Source organism: Myodes glareolus, chromosome 10 (genome assembly GCF_982192425.1).
Source record: "Myodes glareolus chromosome 10, mMyoGla1.1, whole genome shotgun sequence".
NCBI classification, from domain to species: domain Eukaryota; kingdom Metazoa; phylum Chordata; class Mammalia; order Rodentia; family Cricetidae; genus Myodes; species Myodes glareolus.
In genome coordinates, this window is record NC_142035.1 from 71691512 (window position 1) to 71714997 (window position 23486).

At 40.3% G+C, this 23486-nt stretch overlaps 1 protein-coding gene across 1 annotated transcript; it reads right to left on the reverse strand.

Annotated features, from left to right (window-relative positions):
* Positions 1–15601: 15601 nt before the first annotated feature.
* Positions 15602–23185, reverse strand: Kcna4 (potassium voltage-gated channel subfamily A member 4). Its single transcript, XM_087911338.1, has 2 exons — positions 22733–23185; positions 15602–19541 (listed from the first exon to the last, which is right to left on the reverse strand). The coding sequence occupies exon 2, from the start codon at positions 18762–18764 to the stop codon at positions 16800–16802; it is 1965 nt and encodes a 654-aa protein (XP_087767464.1). The 5' UTR covers positions 18765–19541; positions 22733–23185; the 3' UTR covers positions 15602–16799.
* Between the last annotated feature and the right edge of the window lie 301 nt (positions 23186–23486).

Sequence of the window (23486 nt, forward strand, 5' to 3'; positions counted from 1 at the left end):
CACTCAACTCTTCCTCGCTAAATTTGTATTGCTATAGCACATGGAAAAGCCTACACACTTCCTCCTCTGAGAAGCTAAAAGAGTTGTTGTTGTTGTTGTTGTTGTTGTTGTTGTTGTTTTGGAGCTTTAAACACAAACATGTTCATTGTTCTAGTATAAAGGGGCAATGACAAATTCTGGTCATGTTGTCCTTCAGCTGACTCTTACCCTCCGCCCTCGGCATCCATAGAAAATAACAAGCTATCACAATATAATGATTTTAGCAGGATAATGAAGGAATCCATAATCTAGTAGGTTTCAGTTTTCATCACTCATACAAGTATGCAAAGATGAGTTTTAATTATTGATGATTAATCTTGTTTTCAACCTTTTGTCCTTGCTATGTATCAAGAAACCAAGAAATACAGAAATACATCTAATTAGGATTTAGTTATAGACGTATTAGCAGTATCTAAATTAAAATAAAATACCATTTTATGTCATAATAAGCCCTCTCTTCTAAATTATCCTCCCCAATATTTTATTTGACCATTCACTAGTAACTAATATCTGAAACCAAGGTGATCTGAGAAGCTGGTGCTAGGGCAACACTGAACCTGGTAAGAACTTGTGTAATCCTTTCTAGGACTGAGCCATTTGACTCTTTTGCGCAGTACTTTCTAGAGAAAACCTGAGAGCCGCCTAGAACACTGTTCTTGAGTACATACTGTGAAGTCCTCTATCTGGACAGAGTTTCACCATGAGATGTTTCACTCCTATTCTACAGAGACTATAAGGTTTACTTCTTTTTAGCAAATGGTCCAGTTTTTATATGTAGCATGACTAGACTGTAATAAACAAAGTATTTTGTGAAATTATGTGTCTAAAAACATTAAGGAACAGAAAAGCATGATTATGGAAATTTTGTTCTAAATAGCTAGTTCAAAAAAATGACTGTGGCCTTAATGTCCCTAAAGATCAACCAGGAAGAAACATTTCTCTTTTAAGTATAAAACTTAATACTTCTTTCTATAGAAGTACTAATAATTAAGTAATTGATAATCAATGTTAATTAATCGTTATCTAGTGTCATAGGATTCATTCATTTTATTCTAGAAAAAAGTGAAAGCTAAAATCAAGTAAAAAATATAAAAATATAAAATAAAAGTTAAAAGTAATTAGGCTAATATATTTGTATTCAAATGCATACATAAGGAGGAATTTTCTCTTGAAAACATAACAGGCCTTCCAGGGATACAAACTTTTAAATTATCAGAGTTTATTCTGCAGTCATTCAAGCACAACTTATGGGCTTTAAAATATTGCTCCAAACAGGATAGTGTTATAAGATATAAAGCTATTTAATAACTAAGAAATGTAATCTACTTAATGTAATCTTTCAGTTCCAAATTACACTCTTTGGTTAGGTGAAGATGCATCTTAAGTGCATTTTCTTTCTCTTAAAGTGCTTCTGAATGAACCACACGGAACATTCTGGCATTCATTACTCTCAGTCTATTTTAGAAACTGTAAATAAATACACGCCCTCCCATCTCTAATTTCAATATTAAGAAAAAATGTCTAGCTCATGTTTTCCTTCATGATTTATCAGCATGCAAGTCAACTGTTTGTCTAAATCGCTTCAAATATTAATGTTGTTCTGGTTAATTCAGGACAACATACCTTTCCAAGTCTACTGATACTTCAGATACTTTCACAGAAATTACATAGTGTAGAAGAAATGTCTTACTCTCAAGAATTTGCTTTTAATACACAGCATGATATGTTCCAAAGGCACCAGGAATAGTTGCCACTTCCTGAAGTAAAGCCAAGAAATCCCAGAAGATGATGTTTTTACAATTAAAGGTACTTCTCCAGCAAAATGGTTAGAAACTGAAAAATGTCCAAATTTCAAGAGAATTCAGGATGCATTTGATTCTAATGGCTTTAATGAAGCAGAATTGAACTAATGCTTCAGGAGGCTAAGAAATCCACTTGGCTTTATTTTATTTACTTATTTATTTATTTCCCTTTCCATTGGCTGACTAGACCAAGGGTTTGGCTTTAAGTAGTAGCAACTTCAATTAAAGATAATGTTTGTTTGGCTTGAATAAAGACTCAAGCCAGTGACGATAATGCAAGTTCTGAGATACTCAGAAAACAAACAAGGTAATCCTTAAGGCACACTTCACGGAAGAGTAAGCTGTTCTCAAAATAATGATAGAAATAGAGACCTGAAGATGCTATCTCAAATCTATCTCAATTTTGGAAGCCTTACTTTCAAGACAGAAGCTTTAGACATGATGTGACTTAAATTCAGTTTAAAAGGAAAGCTGGTGTGATGTTGCCACACTGACGAATATCTTGCATATCACCATAGAACCTTCATCAGGCAATGGATGGAAATAGAGACAGAGACCAACAATGGAGCACTGGACTGAGCTCCCAAGGCCCAGATGAAGAGCAGAAGAAGGGAGAACATGAGCAAGGAAGTCGGGATCGCGAGGGATGCACCCACCCACAGAGATGGTGTGACTGATCTAATGGGAGTTCACCAAGGCCAGCTGGACTGGGACTGAAGGAGCATGTGATCAAACCAGACTCTGAATGTGGCTGACAATGAGGGCAGACTGAGAAGCCAATGATAATGACACTGGGTTTTGATTCTACTACATGTACTGGCTTTTTGGGAGCCTAGTCTGTTTGGATGCACAGATTCCTAGACCTGGATGCGGGGGAGATGGCCTCCCATAGGGCAGGGTACCCTGACTTCTCTTAGAACTGAAAAGGAAGGGGGAGTGGGGGCAGTGGGAGGGAAATGGGGGGATGGGAGGAGGCGGAAATTTTTAAGAAAAAATAAAAAGAAGGCATGGGGCCTAATGAAGAGCGCAAAGATATGCCTGCCACCTGGCTGACCAGTTCCACTCCTAGGCAAGCAGTGTAAAAGTTTGTACACTAGTGTTAACATCAACATTATTCAGAATAGGCAAAGAAGGAAAATGTCCTTTATATAAATTCATAGATAAATAGAAAAAAATATGAGAATAAGACACACAATGAATTATAGAAATATAAGTATAAGGTTGTACCTTGTTTAATAGTGGAATAAATTCTGTCTAATGCCTAAAAAAAAAAAAACAATGGGCTTCATGCATACCCGCAGGCCAGAAGAGGGCACTAGATCTCATTATGGATCGTTGTGAGCCACCCTGTGGTTGCTAGAAATTGAACTCAGGACCTCTTGAAGAGCAGAAAGTGATCTCAACCTCTGAGTCATCTCAAATTCTTTTTATGATTCTTTACAGTTACCCTGATACCTAAACACAATAAAGATACTACTAAAAAAAAAAGAGTATTACAGACCAATCTCACTCATGAACATTGATGCAAAAATACTGGCAAACCAAATCTAAGAACACATCAGAAAAATCATCCACAATGACCAAGTAGGCCTTATTCCAGAGATGCAAGTGATGGTTCAACATATAAAAATCTGTCAGTGTAATCCACCATATAAACAAAATGAAAGAAGAAAAAAACCACACCATCTTCTCATTAGACACTGAAAAAAACCTTTAACAAAATTTAACACCCCTTCATGATAAAAGTCATGGAGAAAGCAGGGATACAAGAAACATACCTAAACATAATAAAGGCAATATACAGCAAGCCAACAGCCAACATAAAACTAAATGGAGAGAAATTCCCAGTGATACCACTGAAATCAGAAACAAGACAAGGTTGTCCACTCTCTCCATATCTATTCAATACAGCTCTTGAAGTTTTAGCTAAAGCAGTAAGAAAACAGAAGGAGATCAAGGGGATACAAATCAGAAAAGAAAAAGTCAAACTCTCACTATTTGTTGATGATATGAACGCATACATAAGTAACCCCAAATATTCTACTAGGGAACTCATACAACTCATAAACACCTTCAGTAATGTAGCAGGATACAAGATTAATTAAAAAAATCAGTAGCCCTCCTTTATACAGAAGATAAATGGGTTGAGAAAGAAATCAGAAAAACATCACCCTTCACAATATTCACAAATAATATAAAATATCTTGGGTAACTCTAACCAAACAAGTGAAGGACCTGTATGACAGGAACTTTAAATCTTTGAAAAAACAAATTGAAGAAGACACAGAAAAATGGAAAGATCTCTCATGCTCTTGGGTAAGTAGAATTAAAATAGTAAAAATGCCAGTCTTACCAAAAGCAATGCAATGCTCATCAAAATTCCAGGAAAATTCTTCGCAGACCTCAAAAGAAAATTTCTCAATTTCATATGGAAAGGCAAAAACCCAGGACAACCAAAACAATCTTGTGAACAAAGGAGCCTCTGAAGGCATCACCATCCTTGACTTCAAACTCTACTAGAGTCACAGGCAGGAAAACAGCCTGATGTTTTCATAAAGACAGACAGAAGGAGCAAGGGAATTGAATTGACATTAATTCATACCTATAAACACCCGATTTTTCACAAAGAAGTTAAAAATATAAGATAGTAAAAAGAAAGCATATTCAACAAATGGCGCTGGAACAACTGGATACCAACATGTAAAAGAATGCAAATAGATACACACATATTGCCATGCACAAAACTCAAGTCCAAATGGATTAAAGACCTCAACATAAAACCAACCATACTGAACCTTATAGAAGAGAAAGTGGGAAGAACACTTGCATGCACTGGCATAGAAAATCACTTCCTTCATATAACACTAAAAGCAATGATTAATGGGACTTCCTGAAACTGAGAAACTTCTGTAAAACAAAGGACACATTCAACAAGACCAAATGCAGCCTCAGAATGAAAAAAGATTTTCACTAACTCCACATCAAACAGAGGACTGATCTCCAAAATATACAAAGAACTCAAGAAACTTTACATCGAAAGAACAAATAATCTAATAAAAAAAAAGTGGGGTACATACCTAAACAGTGAACTCTCAACAAAAAAAAAATCTAAAATATCTGAAAGACACTTAAGAAAATGTTCAACATCCTTAGCCATCAGAGAAATAGAAATCAAAACAACTCTGAGATTCCATCTTGCACCTGTCAGAATGTCCAAGATCAAAAACACTGATGACAGTTTTGACTGGAGAGAATGTGGGGTAAAGAAAACACTCCTCCATTCTAATGGGAGTGCAAACTTGTACAGCCACTTTGGAAATCAGTATGGCAGTTTCTCAGAAAATTAGGAAACAATCTACCTCAAGACCCAGCAATAACACTTTTGGGTATATACCCAAAGGAAATTCAATCATACCACATGTGCTCAACTATGTTCATAGCAGCATTATTTGTAATAGCCAGAACAGGGAAACAACCTAGGTGCCTCTCAACCAAAGAATGGATAAAGAAGTTGTGGCACAGTTCCACAATGGAGTATTACACAGCAGAAAAAAATAATGACATGGATTCAGAAAAAAAAGCATATTGAGTAAGTAACTCAGACCCAGAAAGACAAATATAATATGTGTTCATAAGTGGTTTTTAGTCACAAAGCAAAGAAAACCCAGCCTACAGTCCACAAACCCAGAGATTCTAGACAATGAAGAGGACCCTAAAATCTACATAGGAAGGAGAAAAAGACAAGATCCCCTGAGTACTGAGATCATGGGGGTTACAGAAGGAGAAGGGAAAAGGGGAGGAAGGGGAAAGCAGAGAAAATGCATAGTTAAAAAATCAATTAAAAAATGAGTTTCATTAGGAGGCATATATTCACTACCATAGTCAGCAATTACAAAGCCTATAAGTAGGGGAGCTTTAGAAATTATGATCACTAAGCATAGCATAAAAGGGTGTCTTGAAGAGACAGACTCTCCCACTCCAAAGAACAAAAAGGGTTGTCAATGGGATCAGGAAGCTTGCTTCATACTATGAAACTTAGCCAGTTCTAAGCTATCTCACAAGGGTCATTAGGCAGGTACTACAAGCTTGTCCTGTAGCTATAACCTGTATGCTTTCTTATCAACTTTCCCAGAAGGAAACTGCAGAGATATGGGTGTGGCCTGGTTTCTAGAAGAGGGAGAGAGGTATATGTAGTTCCCACAAGATAACAAGATAGTGTGTTGAGAACAAATGAAAATCTGAGAAAATATCAGCTATGTCTCAGCAATGCGACAGAAAGTCTCACAGAAACATTAATATTTGCCTCATATTCTCTTACGCTGGACAGCTAAATGATACAATCCCATAATCTTAACTAGCAGAAATAACCAGCCAAAACAAACAAACAAACAAAACCCTTTTTGTATTTAAGAAAGAAATTTGTGCCTTTATTCAGGTTAGAATTTGTGGAAACATTATCGGTTATACTTCTTTAAGAAAATGTTCTTTTGGAAATAGAAAAATGATGATCTCAGAAATGCTACTCAGGAGATTTTTTAAAAATAATATTTGCTATTTTTAGACGCTTCTCATTTGTATTGTCTACTGTCACTTCTGTACATCTGTATATCTGTATACCCGTGTACCCATCCATTTATCTATCTATCTATCTATCTATCTATCTATCTATCTATCTATCTATCTATCTATCTATAATCATCATCGAAACCACCACCACCATCATCTGTCCCTATACTTCTCTCTCATTATAATTTATTCACATATTGAAAATTAAAGAAATGTTGAGAGGCAGGTGGATCTCTGTGAGTTTGAGGCCAGCCTGGTCTACAGAGGAAATTCCAGAAGAGCCAAGCTACACAGTGAGAAAAACAAAACAAAAGGAAGGAGGGAGGAGGGAGGGGGGGAAGAGGAAGGGAGAAAGGAAGGAAGGGAGGGAAAGAAGGGGAAGGGAAAGAAAGAAAGGAATGTCAATTCTGAGGAGGAAATACTCTCCACACAGTCGCTATTACTATTTGAAAACACGGAATATTATTGCAGCTTTAACAACCCCCTGCCAAGAAAAAGTAAGTTATATCAGCTTGGATTTGGGATTATTTACTATGCTGTTGGTTCAGAAGCTATTATCAAAAAAAAAAGCACATTTCAGGAAACAAGATATGGTTTTAAAAAGTGCCATTTCTGCATAACAGCCTGTCAGTTCAGGTTCCAGTAAGCAACTAGACCCTGCCACCCATGTAGGCAGCTTCTGAGAAAGAAGGAAGCGTACGAACAATAGTCAAAAATAATGGATTTTTGTTTGTTTGTTTGTTTGCTTGTTTGTTTGTTGAGACAGGGTATCTCTGTAGCTTTGGAGCCTATCCTGGAACTTGCCTTTGTAGACCAGGCTGGCCTCAAACTCAGAGAGATCCGCCTGCCTTGCCTCCCAAGTTCTGGGATTAAAGGTGTGCACCACCACCGCCTGGCTGGATTTTCTACAAAAAAATGAATCTTCCCAGTTCTCAAAAATTCATTTACCTAGATACGATTTTCTGAAGATTCAGTCCATCTTGCATAGCACAGCCTGCACTTAAGGAACGTCTATGAAAAAATAACTGCTGAATGAGAAGTCTATACGCAGGGTTTTTTTCTTCTTCTGATTTTAGTGTGGGTAGGACACCAGTAAACATCATCAGAATTATTGTTCCCTTTGGAAACACGATACAGTAGTACAAATCTGAAAATCTTCACAATAGAACGCTTCATTGTCTTTGTTCAAGCTTCCCAGTCAGGGTTAAAGTCAGCCACAAAGGGACCAACCTAAAAATAGACTGAGAGGACTAACGCTTGCCTGCTGTCAGTTCCTCACGTTAACCCTGAGTGGAAATTCAGGTGCTGCCTCTTTCTGCAGACATATCTCCCCTTAAGCAAATCAACGTAGCAGTCGAAGCAGAATTTCGTTCGGTAGCCTAAAGTATAACACAAGAGGCACTGAAAAAGTTAGCAAATCAACATTTTTGTCTAGAAATAAAAAGGAGACTAATGTATTGGACATGTTTATGAAGCCAAAGATAACCAAACTCCCCCTAATTAGGACTCACTACCTAATAACAACTATACCAGAAGAGATTCTACTGCTGTTATTATTACGTTTCCAGGTCATTCCACACCAGCATTGTTTCTAGACGGTACTAAAGCATCTGGGTGAAAAATAGGGGGGAAAAAATCTAATCATCCAGCTGTTTCAACAATCCCAGCCCGTCAGTAACAGGCAGGAAAGAGCTAGCATAGTAACAGGACAGGGCAGCCCCACAATGCAGGTAGCAGTGGGAGCCCTCTGGATGTGCACTGCGATGACCTGATTTATAAAACAGCAAGACGTCTCCTTAAGTCACACACAAATAGCTCCTGCTAAGTAAAAGATGTGTGGACAGAGAGCAGCAATGTCCATCATCTTGTAGACTCGGGTGGAAGCAACGATGTGTGACAAGAGGTAGGGTCCTGGGAAGGTGGGGGAGTCGAGCGTTTTCTTTGTCTGCCTCTTCAAACTTAAAATATGCTTAGTCATCAGGTGAAAGACTGAAAGACAAAGATGACATCTCTGTAGCCTTCACTTTTTCTTTAGTTTAAACATGTATTAGAATCTTACACCATTACTCTTTACCAAACCCCTTCGGGGAAGCAACAAAAATATTTTAAAGTCAGATGGCTTTTATTTTTAATCTCTTGCAAAGGCTATAATGTAACTGAGGCTTTTCAAAACCGAAGTAAGGGGGAAATACTTCCAGCCTGTGATTGCCAGCGTGTTTCAGCAGTGAAGGTAGGCTTTACCTCCTGTGACACAAGCCTAATCTCTGAGAGTGACACCATGGATGTACAAAAGAGGAAAGGGTAGTTCCTAAAGAGAGCTGCTCCCATCTAAAGATTCCTCTCCATCTCTTGAGAGAATAAAAATAGGTTGGCATCTCAAGATGACTCACACCTTGAGATACTGTATGCTGCTTCATGCTTATCTATCTGATCTAACCCTTTCCTTCTCACACTGCCTGGAAGCCTGGGAAATATGTGAATTCTGATAGGGAAATGACTCCTCTTTTCTGTATGTGTAAAAAGCCGTCACTGCCACAGCTAGACCAGCAAGCGGCATATGACAGCAGATTCTAATTAGGTTGCGCAACTTTTACGATGTCTCCATTCCTCTGAGTGTGACATACCAGCAATAACCAACACAAATGCAGCATGCAACTCTGCGTTAGTTAGGGCTTCTATTGATTACTTAGCTCAGGTTCAATGCATGACCAGCGCCCGAGTGTCAATCTTTTAAAGATGCAAAAATACCCTTTGCAGAAGGAAAATTTTGCAGCGGCAGGTGTAGCTTTTTGTATGTAAGTGTTCTAGGAGACAGAGAGAGCTGTGACAGTGAGGCGTGCACATTCATATGCCTACTCTAAATGAATGCACTCTTCTGGGTACCCTGGGTTAGCAAATATTTATAATTAGCTTTATAAAATGAAGCTGTTTTTAGACTGCTCGAGCTAATTAATCATTCCAACAAATTGATGACTTCATTTAGGCATCAGTCCTTGCTTCTTGCCCACCTGCTTCCTACTCCACCTGTCTCCCAGCTGGCTCTGGTCCTAGATCCTAATTCTATTCTGGAAGAAACTAGGCAAAAACTTTGAGATCACTTATAGATACTCGGAAAAGGTACCCCTAGTATTCCAATAGTGTCTGTTGGCTATGATACAACAAACAGGCATATTGGGTTGTATTTTATAGTTACTGAAGTCAGCTTAAAAACCGAGCAAAAAGAAATGTTACAAAAGAAGACATCAAATATACCTGCCATCATCCAATCAATACATAAGTGCCTTTTACTATGTTAGGAAGCCAAAATGTTTATATAAAATCACCAATTTAAATATAATATTGAAAGTCAAGGAAGGGATCACAGAAATGCAAAAGTATTGCATTATATTCTCAGGAAGAATGAATTAAATAAGTGGCTATTTCTAGGCTAAATCTCTCTCCAAATAAATAGTTGCGATTATTTATTGCAACCTCCAAATAAATTAATTTCTTAAAATAGTTAGCTAGAGACATGCCTGAAGTTAATAATATGAGGCTTAGAATCTCTAGCTACACTTTTCTCAAATCTAATTCTATTATTAAGAAACCCAACAAAAATTTGAAAACTTCTGGGAGAAAGACAATTAGTTTCTTTAAGGGCTGTACCTAGCAGGTCAAACACATTCCAGTGAATGACACACACTTAAGAACAGATAGGAAGCACTAATTGGCTTCATTTGTTTTAATGTAGGCACAAAGTTGGGTAGGTATGGAACAGGGAATAAATCTGGGAAGAGATGGAGGAGGGAGTAAATGTGATCAAAATGCAATGTATGAAATTCTCAAGAATTAATAAAAAATTTTAAATAAATGTTAACTTATCAAAATTTTGTTTCAACCAGAAATGACAAGTAAATAAATAAATCTTAAACTGAAGGCATTCCCTAGGGAGCCTATAACCTCTTCACAGACATCAGTCCAAAGAGAGACTCATTAATTATTTCCTACTCTCCCTGGTAGCAACTGAAAGCCTCATTTGGATCATGATCCCTACCATTGAGAAGGAAAAGAGAGACTCACGCAGGTGCTATCAACGCCATGAGTGTTCTTTGGGGAAATCACCAATCCATTCAAGTACAAGCTTATCCAGTCTAAAAATAGAACAGCATGCATCTTCCAAGGATAATATGGTCCTTATCATGGGTAGGGATTCAGATAATTATCACCTGTTCTTATAAGAGAGCCTGTATTCTACAACTATTTTATGTGAATGCCTTCAGATACTGAGAGATGTTAAGAATGCAAACTTTTTTAATGTTATAGTTAAACACAGGACAATTGAAGAGACTTACCAAGCAACAGTTACAAGAAAAACCCAGACAAATCTAGGTAGATCCACAGTTTTTTCCATGTGTATTCTAATAGAATGAACATAATGTGCTTAAAAATAAACTTTCTGCAATGTCTCATAAAGAAAAAAATTAAGCATTCCTTCTAAGAGGGACACTCCATGTCCCTCCATCCCATGGAATTCCTCAGAGGTTAGCTCTAATGCCATTGTAAGTCTAAGACACAAAACCCAACCTAAAGTTTAAAGAAACAGTTTTCAATCCTCAAATATCATCATTTCTCCACAACACATATTTTCCTAGTAATGGAGAATTTCACCTTTTCATTTCAGGCTGTCCTTTTGCAATACATCAAACTAGTCACTTGCTTATACATCATTTGTTCTAACAAGAGAAGAATAAGAAATGTATAATACATGTTACATAATTGTATAATATGAGAATGGGTTTCTTCTGAAACAAATAAAATTATTTGGCCCTGCTTTAACTGATGCTCACAGACTCTGTTTACATAACTGTTTTAGAAGGAATGAAGCCCCAATAGCCAGGAACTTAAGGAGCTGTGACCAACAATGTCTTTGCTCTCTTTATACATGGAAAACTGAAAAGAAAATCAAGCACATTTCTATACAAAATAAATGTCTGGAAGAAGAGAGACCGCTCCCTATGTTCACTGGATTTTCCTAGAATACCGATAAGATTACTGCAAAGGTGGCCTAATATGTCATCTGACATTTCACAGAAAATATTAACCTGTATATTTGATCCATAGCCAGTTTCTGTTCTACACCATCTGCAACAGTTACCTCTTAATTATCTCTGAAAACCATATGACAAAACTGCCCTGTGTATTTCATATTTAACCCTGATTCATCTCCTTCATTGCCTCATTAGACTTAGCTGCATAGTTAGGGCTTGTTTATTTTCCAAATTCTGGTGCTTTTTTTCCCCCCTTACACAGCATTTTTTTTTGAGTCAAGGTTTTGACATGTAGCCCTGAAACTACTGATGTAGCCCAGGCTTGTCCTGAACGAGTGACCTCCCTCTCCCTGACTCATCCTCACAAGTGCTGGTAGTAAAGGCATGTGACCCTGTTCAGATCTGTATGCTCTGTTATTGTACCCTTTGGTTAGCATTGCATTTTTCCAAATTGTCTAGGTATCAATAGAAAATGGAATACAGAGCCTGGGTAAAGGCAGTCCCGAATGACAAACCAACTATGAATAATCTACAAAATAGATCACTTCCAGGTCAGAAAGATTTAATTCACTATTTCTGGATCAAATATCAAAGTCATCTAGATGCTGGTGAACTCTTTACAAATTTACAATTCAAGACACTAGTAACAGCTAATGAATAAAAATCAAAGCTTAGGTCAGCCCCATTGTGGCTCCTGATTCATAACAAACACCGAGTTGGCCTTATAAACCTACTCCAATCCTGAAATCTGAACGGCGTGTACTTGACTCTCCCTTAGGGCCTCAGCTGATAAACTTGTGCTGTGTTCTTCAAAGTTACCAGGTCGTGCCTGGGGGTTAATCTTTCTACCTCTCCACCCAAATGATCATATTTTCTGAACCTCAAATTAGACCAGATGGCCGGAAACATATTAGCATCCTTTTATGAAGAAGATACTGTAAGAAATCAGGACTGCTATGGAAACAGACAACGAAGCCAGAAATAAAATTCCTATCTATCACCATCCTGATCTTAATTTAATTTTGAGAAGTACATATTCCCATTTACTGAACAAAAAATAGCTTTGCTTTCTTCAATCCTGAACAACAACAACAACAAAATACTCCATCAGCCTTCGTTCAAATAGGAATTCAGATCCCAGTATTAGAAAGCAAGATTGTGGTCTAACCTCAGGAAGCTACATTGGTCTGGAAAATTCTATACTTAGAATCAAAATTCTTTTCATCAGGAAAACCAAGAGGTACCTTTCGTCCATACCAAATGTCCTTTGCAGAATTCAGAATGACTTGGGGTCAAGGAGATTTCCTGGGACAGGCCCTTTTGTCAGTGAATGACAGCCCGTAACCATTCTAAACTGTATCAATAAAAAAAAAAGACACAAAATATACATTACACTCTGCATGGTGCATATGAACACATCACCACTGGAGCACTTTTAAAAAGGTAAACAAGATCTGCATATAGTTCCACTTTACATGATAACAACATTGATATGACAGACACACCAGTGCCCTGACAATTAGCCATGAGCAAGACCATTTCTGATTCTGTTGAAAAGCAGGGTACTGCTGTGATTATTTAAATCATATTTTTACAAAAAACTTCTCCCATTGATCAAAAATGACTTTTTATGAACTAGAACAATATATAGGTTAACCCTGTATATTTTCCTTGGTTACATCTTATTCATAGTTTGGGTCCTATTTAAAAGTATGCATGCTTAATGAAAACGTTTTTGTTTTGTTTTACAAAGCTTCCAGGATTCTATGTGAGACAAACTTGACAAGCAATGCAAAAACGCTTGTGAAATAGTACGTGTGTCTCAGTCAAAAAAAAAAAAAAAATGAGTTCCCAGTACAGGTCAGAACGCTACGACAACACTGCTCTGCGACAAAGAAAAAAAACAAAAATATTTACTTACCAACCTTCACTTGTATGTATTCAACTGGAGACAGAGGAGGCATTTTTTAGTAATTGAATCCCTTTTATAAGTTTGTAGAATAAAGAGCCTCTAAATGCATCCTTTTCACTCACTTTAGTTTATATGTTAAAATTCTCGAACTCCTGTTTTTTTGTTAATGTAACAATGATTATAAATATTATGCTGTAGTTACTTAAAATACAAAACAACCTCTGCACATGGTGTTATCATCTCAATGGGGTATTTAGTTAAATCAAAATCAAAATAGCCTTATCAACCCCATAGTAGAATTTGGGTACTGAAAGGGATCAAATAAAATGTAGCCAACAGTACAATTTTTATTTTTAAAAAGAAGCCAAGAAATAATGAAGCCTAATAACGACACAGTCTGTCTACAGCTCTCAGGATTCCCTGGACCAGTCACCAGTACTCAGGTCCCATCTCCCTTCCACCGAACCGGAAGCAATGTCTATCCTTCCTTTCTTTCCCATAACCATTAGGTCTCACTGCTTCCTTCTCAAGAGTTTGTTAGAAATAACACTGCAGCCACCTGTGAAAGGATCCTGCTTAAGCTGACATTTAGACGGTGTGGTCTGGATACTGTCATCTGAAAGGGACCTCTGATCTCAAGCATCCTGATCTTGAAGAGGATCACTTCTGTTTTTCTTTCCTGAGTGGTGAACCTGTACGTATTTCAAACCTGTCTGGTGGCATCTAAGAAAATAAAGATTCCTGAATCGGTTGCACAGCTGCATTTTTCCCTGGGAGGAAATCTTCACAAAGGTTCTAACGCAGTTTGCATAGCTCAGACTTGGGACTCGCTCCCAATTAACAGCTGAACTGAACAGCCGACTGGTACGCGAAGACATGCTACCTGCAGAGACGCCCACCCTCAAGGCAAAGGGCCTCAAAGTTTTCTTCTCAAGGTAGAATTAATCCACCCATTCTAAGATAAATGCATATTGCATGGAGGAAAACACATTTTGAATGACAATCTAATATTTGGTTTCAAAGCACATTGGGTTTCCTAAAAAAAAAAAAAAAACTCTGTGAGATAAAGGGAGCCCCCAAATTCTTAATTATTTATCGTTTATGAAGTCTCAGGATTATAAATATAATCCACATCATCAAATAAACTTAATATAATTTTTTTCCAATTTAGAAGGGAGATGCAAAAGAAACAAAGAAATACAGAACGCTTCCCTCCTTATCACAGACAAGGCATTACTGTTACTTCTACAAAATTCTCAATGAATGCTCTATGCTAGAGCAATGGTGAATAATTTAGAAATCATATCAACACCTGAATAAAACTCAACATTTCAGAGTTTTCAAGCTTTCCTTTGCTTTCCCAAATCCTGAAATTTAACTTGCTTTTCTACTCATTAAAAAAGAAAATGAGGTACAGACATGTCTAAGTGACTTTTGCAAAGGGATTATGGCCATGCTTGTCAAAGACTCATTATGTTTTGCTGTAATACAATGTATTAGAATCAGAATGTCATTTCTGGAATCCTGATCACAAGGTGGCACCGTGTCTTTCAGTTACCTCCGCTGCTTGCTGCCTTTCCTTCTTCAGATGGAATTCTAGCAAAGTGTTTCCCTATGAGTGTAATGAGAAGACAGGAAGAGAGGCATTGGTTGGCTGGAATGTGACTGCTTTTCACTTCAAATACCAATAAAGGAGAGGTAGAATGTATCCAGTGATTTTTCTGGGCCAAAAGTCTGAGAAAACCAATAACATGTGGGATGTTTCTTTCGTTGTTTGTTTTTGGTTTACTGGGTTTTATTCACATGTGTGAAGTTTGTTACGGGCTGAAATAGTGAGCATGGGATTTTCCCACAATGCTCAGGACAACTATTTGTAAAGAAGATTTTATTTTGTTTTGTTTGGGATTATATATATATATTCATATATATATATGAATGAGAGTAAGACCTCTTATGTGTTTATGTCATGTGATCTGAGATTTATTTCATGGCGATACAGCAGTATAAGGCTCATCAATTTGTGCTACCTCAAATTCAGGAATACCTGTTGTAAGTTATATGGAAGCGTAGTCCTCAGAAACCACCTGGGGAAACATGATATTGGTTACAACGGCGATGAGGAAAGTAAATGTTCTCGAACCATTGCTCTCTAGCTCAGTGTTAGCAGAGTGCGACGGCATTTGAGGTGAATCCCCACATTTGTGTTTGTTTTTTTTTTTTGTAGTTGTACACATACACGCATACACAAAACGGACTTAAATCTAGCATTTTGTTGCATATTTAATTAAAAAAAGATCTTAAGCCATAATCGCCGTAGCTGCTGGGTGCCTTACTTCTTCAGGAACTCTTTCTGTGCATGCAATAACTTTGGTTAAATTATTCTGGACTTAAAAGGTATAAGAGTATTTAAAATAGTATGGTTTCTGAAGCAACATTGTAGCAAACCAATTTCAAAAGATTCAGCCGCTGAATTTTACTTCATAGTCCCTTTGTAGATCAGTTGTTCAGATTTTAAAGCAGGAATCATGTGCTGCTATCTGTGTGGTCATTAGTCTCACAAAAGGAAATGAACGATTAAAAAAAAAAAAGACTAAGAAACCATTCCTCCAATGATTGTCACTGAACTGACTGGTACATTAGTAAACATTCACAGTACGAAGTCTCTCTCGGTCTTCAGCATAGGAAATAGTGCAAAGGAAACAAAAAAATCCAGTCTTATGACCTGTGAACAGAATTTGTTGCATTTCCTCCAGAATGTTAGGCATTTGCTATTATACCTCCCCAAAATTAATAATAAAATATAATCAATTTCTAAAGGCCCCTGCAGCCTTTTCAAAAGTTAATTTCCAGTTAAAAATAAACTTTAATTAAATCCAAGATTAAATTGTGACCTATATTCTATTAAATAATTTACTTTCTCTTTTTTCTACACAGTAATTCTTACAATTTCTAGAAAAACAACTACAGAATCCAAAGACATAGGCGATGTTATTAAAACACTGAGAAAAGACTGCTCAAATTCATTAGTTCTTACATAGTAAATACTTCAGAATGCCAACTTTTCCATCACAGCACAATTCCCAACATGTTGACAATTTACTTACATACTCATGTGCACACACAGTCTTATACACCCACACTCACATACACACACATACACACACACTCCTCAGGACCATCTTTACTATTAACATTTTCCCCTTATGTGCAAAATTCTTGCATTCTATTAAAAAATATAAAGATAGATCTACTCTATTTAAGCCTCCCTCTTCTCCAAGATGTATCATTTATTTGATATACAATACAAACTTAGTCACAATTATGCCGTGTATTACCATTAAACAGCGTACTACTGTATGCAGTGCCATCATTTGCATATTTCATTTCCATAACTGCACTCTCTATGCATGAATATATTTGGAGATGGGGGCAGTGCCAGGTGGAGAGAACGACTCACACATCGGTCTCCACAGCCTTTGCGTTAGAACAATTGTTTTTATCTGTCTCGCTGTCATCCCCCTTTTCCTGACACTTCTCTTCCTTTCCACATAAAGATTCCTTGACCCCTTCTTCCATCTCTAGATACTCTGACTTGTCCCCCAGGGATGAAGAAGTTGAGCTCCGAAACTTCTTGAGCAAATTAGAAGGGAGATACGGGCAACTGACTGCATTTTGTGTCAACTGGGTCTGTTCCTCATTTTCAGTCTCTCTGTGGTAGAAGTAGTTGAAGTTAGACACAATTACTGGCACAGGCAAAGCAATGGTTAAGACACCCGCAATGGCACACAGGGACCCCACAATCTTTCCTCCCACTGTGATGGGCTTCATGTCACCATAGCCCACAGTTGTCATGGTGACCACAGCCCACCAAAACGCATCCGGTATGCTTTGGAAATGGGTGGTGGGTTCATCCGCTTCTGCAAAATATACAGCACTGGAGAAAAGAATGACCCCGATGAAGAGGAAAAAGATAAGAAGGCCCAGTTCCCGCATGCTGGCTCTGAGGGTGTGGCCCAGGATCTGCAGGCCTTTGGAGTGTCTGGAGAGCTTGAAGATCCGGAACACTCGGACCAGACGGATGATCCTGAGGATGGCAAAGGACATGGCCTGCTGCTGCTGGCCATTGCCACCTCCTTGCTGCTGGGCCAGATCAGTGCCCAGTGTGATGAAGTAAGGCAAAATGGAGACAATATCAATGATGTTCATGATGTTTTTGAAGAAGAGAGCTTGGCTGGGGCAAGCAAAGCATCGAACCACAAACTCAAAGGAAAACCACACAATACACACTGTCTCCACGATGAAGAAGGGGTCGTTGAAGATTGTGTGCCCCAAGTTCTCTAGGTGGGGCGCCGATGTGTCATTCAACAACTTGCTCTGCCCACCTGCACTCAGGGCCATGATGAGGTCCCTGTCATCCCTGAACTCGGGCAAGGTTTCCAGGCAAAAGATGACGATAGAGATTAGGATGACCAGGACAGATACGATGGCTATGCCCCTGGCAGGGCTAGAACTCTCCGGATATTCAAAGAGAAGCCAAATCTGTTTCTTAAATTCATTCTCGGGCAGAGCTCTGTCCTCCTCTTCTCTCACAAAGCCCTCATCCTCGCGGAACTTGAGCAGGGCTTCCTCTCCCAGCTGGTAGAACTTCACCTCCTCAGTGAAAATGTCGAAGGGGACATTGACTGGCCTCTTCAGGCGGCCTCCTGACTGGTAATAATATAAAATGGCGTCAAAGCTGGGCCGGTTCCTATCAAAAAAATACTCATTGCGCAAAGGATCGAAGTACTGAGTTCTCTTCTCGGGGTCTCCCAACAGAGTTTCTGGAAACTGGGCCAAAGTTTTCATCTGGGTTTCAAATCGTAGACCGGACACATTTATCACCACACGTTCACAGCAGTCGCTGTAGCGGACTGAACTGTAGCCACCACCACCCCCATCATCCTGTGGCAGCAGGTCTGTGTATGAACAGCCGTCGCCATGGTCATCCTCACTATAGTAAAACCTTCCCTCCTCTTCCTCCTCCTCCTCCTCCTCCTCGTCTTCCTCTTCCTCGCTCAGTTCTCTCAGGATCTTCTCTTCAGAGCCACTGGGCATCAGGTCTGAGCAATGAGGAAAACTGCTCTGCCGATGGTGGAGTTTCTTCTTCTCCGTTCGCTGATGCCTCCTCCTCCGACTTCCTCGGTTACCTTGAGGATCATGGGAGGAGTAGGCCCCACGCGTCTGGTGATGATGGTGGGGGCCTCCGCCAGAACCCCCAGTGCCTTCGACAGCAGCCGTGGCAGCTGCCACAGCAGCAGCCGCAGCTGCCCTGGAGTGAGCAAGCCTCTCCCTCTCTCGGGCCCGGGCCTGGGCTGCATAACCATAAGGCATATGACTGTTGCACCCTGAGCTCTCTGCGCTCACCATTGCGACCTCCATGGTGGTGGTTTTGGGAAATGGCTAGTTCCAGTTGTAAGAGAAGAAGAAGGAAAAATAGGGCAGCTTATTTTCTTACCAAATTAAGGTAAGTTTGGAAGCCTTAAGCAGATTGCCTGGAAGACTTAGGATATTTTCAGTCCAACTTTGCATTTTCTGTTTTTAAATCAGCACACCCCATGCTCCCTCTTCTCAGAGATTCAGCGTTGCTTTCCAGAGCTTGGCTAGTCTAGACAACAGCCTAGTGCTCCTCAAACATAAGTCAGGAAATGTTGCGGTCTCCCGAACACCTACGTGTTTTGGGATAGATGTTCAAATCTGGAAGTATGTCTGGGATGCGGTTGGTGATGACGCTACAAGACACAAAGGCAGCAAGTATCTGACAGCCAGAAGTTGTGTGCCTAGAAAAATGAAATACAATTTTTCTGCATGGAAATTGTCCAAAGCCCAGTCCATCCAATTTAAACAAAATGCAAATAAGTCTTTAGTCTTAGCACTTGCCTTCTAGTGATGGCTTGACCCATGTTAAGATGTGGCTTACAATGTGTCCAACCATTGCTGCTCAGTCTGTGAGGATGATTTCACAGGCTCTCTCTATGATCATCAAGACTTCATGGATCCACAGACAATGCCCAGTTGTCGACAGAGGCAAAGACCTTGGGAGGCTGGGAGGGTGGAAGACGAGGTTCCAGCAAAGGCAAACCCGACTCTGAGGTCTCCATAGAAATCAGGAAATGAGGAACATTCTTTGGCTAGACTCATTCAGAAGAAGCACTTGACCTGAGGAAGGATGGGAAGCAAGCACAGGAGAAAAATAAAAAGAATCAAACCATAGCGAGCAAATAACCCTTTACCCCACATGCAACTTCTTCCCTTGTCCTCAGGCAAACCATGAGAAACACGTCAGGAGACCATAACTTTTCAAGAGCACGGGGCAGGCTGCTCTAAAAATCTCTCCCACTCAATATCCTTCTTGCTTTCTTCTTTGGTTATCAGTTCTGCTTAGTCTAGTGTGTGTGTGTGTGTGTGTGTGTGTGTGTGTGTGTGTGTGTCTTCTCTAGATATCAGTTCTGCTCAGTCTAGAGTGTGTGTGTGTGTGTGTGTGTGTGTCTTCTTTGGTTATCAGTTCTGCTCGGTCTAATGTGTGTGTGTGTGTGTGTGTGTGTGTGTGTGTGTGTGTGTGTGTGCATGTGTATGGCAACTCATTTATTTTGCTTCTGTCCTTTCTCCATCCACATGGTTCTTGCTTTCCTCTGCCCCTTCACCAATGCCAGGTTTACGTCTCACTAGCCTCCTCTTCCTCCTACAGCAGCAGCGCTGTGGCTTTACAGCTGTCTCCATTATTCATTTATCTCAAGGAATTCTCTTTAAATTTTCCACTTATTAAATGTTGCTGAACTAAGCACCCTTCCATTTTCTTTTTCTGTCTTGACTCAGGATTAAAGAAGTGAAAAGAAAACCAGTTCTCTTCTGTTTAGACTCAGACTACTTGAATGAACATCAATTACCTCAGCTATAAAGTGTAAACAACATAATCCAGCCCCTCCACCCCACCTTTGTAAGGACCAATGGAGGTCATGGATGCTATCAGGATAGCATATCGTCTTGCACATGATAAATGACAATGAATGTGATGGTTACGGAAAACACAGCACTAAACTACGTAGTCACCTATCCACCCACTCCCTAAATTCACATTCTTTGCCACTGTCTGCAGTGGGTAAGGACAGAACTTGAGCACATCCAAGGCACTACGACTCATGCCTATGAGTCTCTGGATCTGGCATTCTCTGATTCCATGAAACAGGCCCCTGTTGTTTTTCACTCCACTCCAGCTTCCTGAACACTCCCTACCACCCACAGCCTAGAAGCAAATCCAGTTCCCATATCTCTTAGTAACCATCCCCTCTCCTTGAAACCTTCATGTTCACCTCCTGTACTCTTCTGAAATGTGTGGATATTGCCCTTGGGCAGCACACTTTACCCCCTTTTACTCATATTCTGTTCTCTCACCCTCCATCCAGTTCACCCCACAATTGTTGACAGACCGCAATCTGTCCTGCTATCACCCCCTGCCCCTCTTTTCTTACTGTGCTCTCCTAAGTCGATTGAATTCATCTCCCCAGTCAGGACTTCAGAAACATTTTGCCCCTAACTCCAATCTCCTCCTGCTTCTTCCAAGAGGACTTCTAAGATTACAGAAAGTGACCCAAAGAATTGGAAAGGATGATAGCAGGTAAAATTCACGGCATCCTCTAGCTTCTATTACTGGAAACACTTGGGCGGCGAGAGAGCAATGGCTTTCTGAGGCCACTAACAGGAGCCTCCCCTTAAGCACCTGCTGCTCCTTACTGTTGGTGCCAGTTCTATAACTTAAGTGACAATCAGGGAAATGGCAAACAGAAGGCATCACACACACACACACACACACACACACACACACACACACACACACACATCCTTGATTAGACCAAAAAAAAAAATCCAGAAAACACACCTCAGAAGTTGTCCCTGGTGACATCCTCCTCTCCGCCTGATTCATCACACCAGCTTACATTCAGAAGTGTTTACTGTGGAGAGGCCTCCAAGACCTTACTTATAAAACTGTTCTAGGGCCACATTCACTGTGGCATGTCAGCTAACATCCATAAGATGGGCACAGTCCAAATAGCCCGAGAAATTGTTCAACTTCTCAACAGCTACAAACAGTCTGCATAGATATCACTTGAGTAAGTCTTGAGTAACTGACATGCCCATATATTTACAAATGTGCAGATGCCTCTCCTACTCATGCAACCCCCTCAAAGATCTCAACTGAGAGGGTCGTCCAGCACACTGCCCATTCTCCTAGCTCTGGAACTGCCTTCTTTCTGCCCAACAGCTAATGCTTCCTTATTCGTTATTTATCTAGGCTTGTTAATTACTGTTTGTCTAACTCACTCTTCTACATTCAAAAAGCAAACTGTGTTTCTTTTAATTGGCTTCTAGTTACCTCACTATCCTAGAGAGACAGAAAGAAGGAAAGAAGGATGAAAGGGAGGGAAGATGGGAAAGGGGGAGAAGAAGGGAAGAAAATAAAAGAAAAGGAAGAAAGGAAGAAAAGAATGAAGGAAGGAAATGAAGGAAAGAAAAATGGATAAACACACCCAACCATTTTTCCAACAAACCCAAGTGTTTTAAAATCTCTCTTTCTCCAGGTATTCTTCTTAGGATAATCAAGCATACTTTATGTGAGAGACCTTTTCAGGGGTTTTCCCCCTCCCTTCTTAACACCATTAAACTAATAGGATTTTGCAAGGCACCTATTCCTGTCTCTATGCTCCCAAGCACCAGCCAAGCATCCCTCTTCTCTTATCCAACAACAGCAAGGCTGTTTTCCTCTCTAGATGCTAATTTCTGCAACTGTGTTAGGGTGGTACCTGAACCAAATCTGAGAGAAGGGCAGAAAGAAGGGGATGGAATTAACAACTAAAAAGGTGATAGAATCAGAAAAGCCAATACCATAAGAAACACATACTTCATCGCACACCATTTATCCAGTCCCTGTGGACTGCTCAAACACTGAAAATACATGCCATCCTAATGTTGGGAGAGTCAGCAATACAGACCCGCTCATCGGCTGTTCGCAAAGAAGAGGAACGGTGAGGCTGGGATCAGACAAAACGAAAACGATGCTGAATCTAAACCCCACCTCATTGGGGAACGACATCTTTAATTGCGCCCTGGCCTCTAGACCCGGGTTCCCGCTCAGGCATATTAAGCAGGGCGCACTGGCCCCATCCCCTAGGTTGCCCCTGGAGCGCCGCGTTGCATCTGCACCTCCCTTCTCCCACCTCCTGGTTTATTTTTAACCGCCTTCCATTCATGTCCTTCTGTCACATTCTCGATATTATTTATTCCTCAAATGTCCACAGTTTCTCAACAGCCAAAAGAGTAGGGTGGGGAAAAGATAAGAAAGGTATCATACTTACCGTTCCCAGCAAGTGAGAAAAATAAAAACAGAGAAAAAAATTCCCCGGTGATTTGTTTTCTCCCCTCAAGCTGCAACAGCTGGAGGAGGGGCAGAATCATGGGGGGTGGGGGCGCAGTACAAGAAATCACTCGAATTTGGCAGGTGGAGGCTTCCAAATATCCACGGAACAAGTTCTGTCGCCTTGGCCGGGGTGGGGGGTGTCACAGAGTCCTCGTTACTGGAGCCAGAGGTGGGGATTAGGGACGCCCCAAAGGTAGACCCCGGAGATTCCTGGCTTCTCTAGAGTTCAGCACAGCAGACCTGGACTGGGAACGGAAGTCAAGGTTCCCCCGAAAAAGACTCAAAATCCTAGACAGCAGCGATCACTTGTTAAGCCGGATTCCTTCTCCAGTATCCATCCCAGTCTCGCTCTCTAGCTGGCTGCAGGAGCAGCACACGCCTCCCCTGGCTGCCAGCGCGCACGGGCGGGGGCGGGGCCAGGCCAGGCTGAGGGTGTGGCCTTTGGGGCTGTCACCCGGGGCGCCTCCCCGCGTGGCTGGGCGGGCACAGTCACGACGCTGCGACCCCACCCGTCGGCCCAGCCCCCACGACTGCTTAGCTTCTGGAAACCGTCCCAGGAACACTTGACTATCACCCCCAAGCGAGGAGCAAATCCCGGAGACAGATGTGTCCCGCAGGAGCTGGAACAGAAGTCCGGGACCACAGCACAGGTGCCACTAGAGAGGCTGGGAGAGGGACTTTGATGGGAGATG

Bases quoted from the DNA above. Each gene is read 5' to 3' on its own strand.
- Kcna4 (XM_087911338.1), bottom strand. From the start codon at position 18,764: ATGGAGGTCGCAATGGTGAGCGCAGAGAGCTCAGGGTGCAACAGTCAT.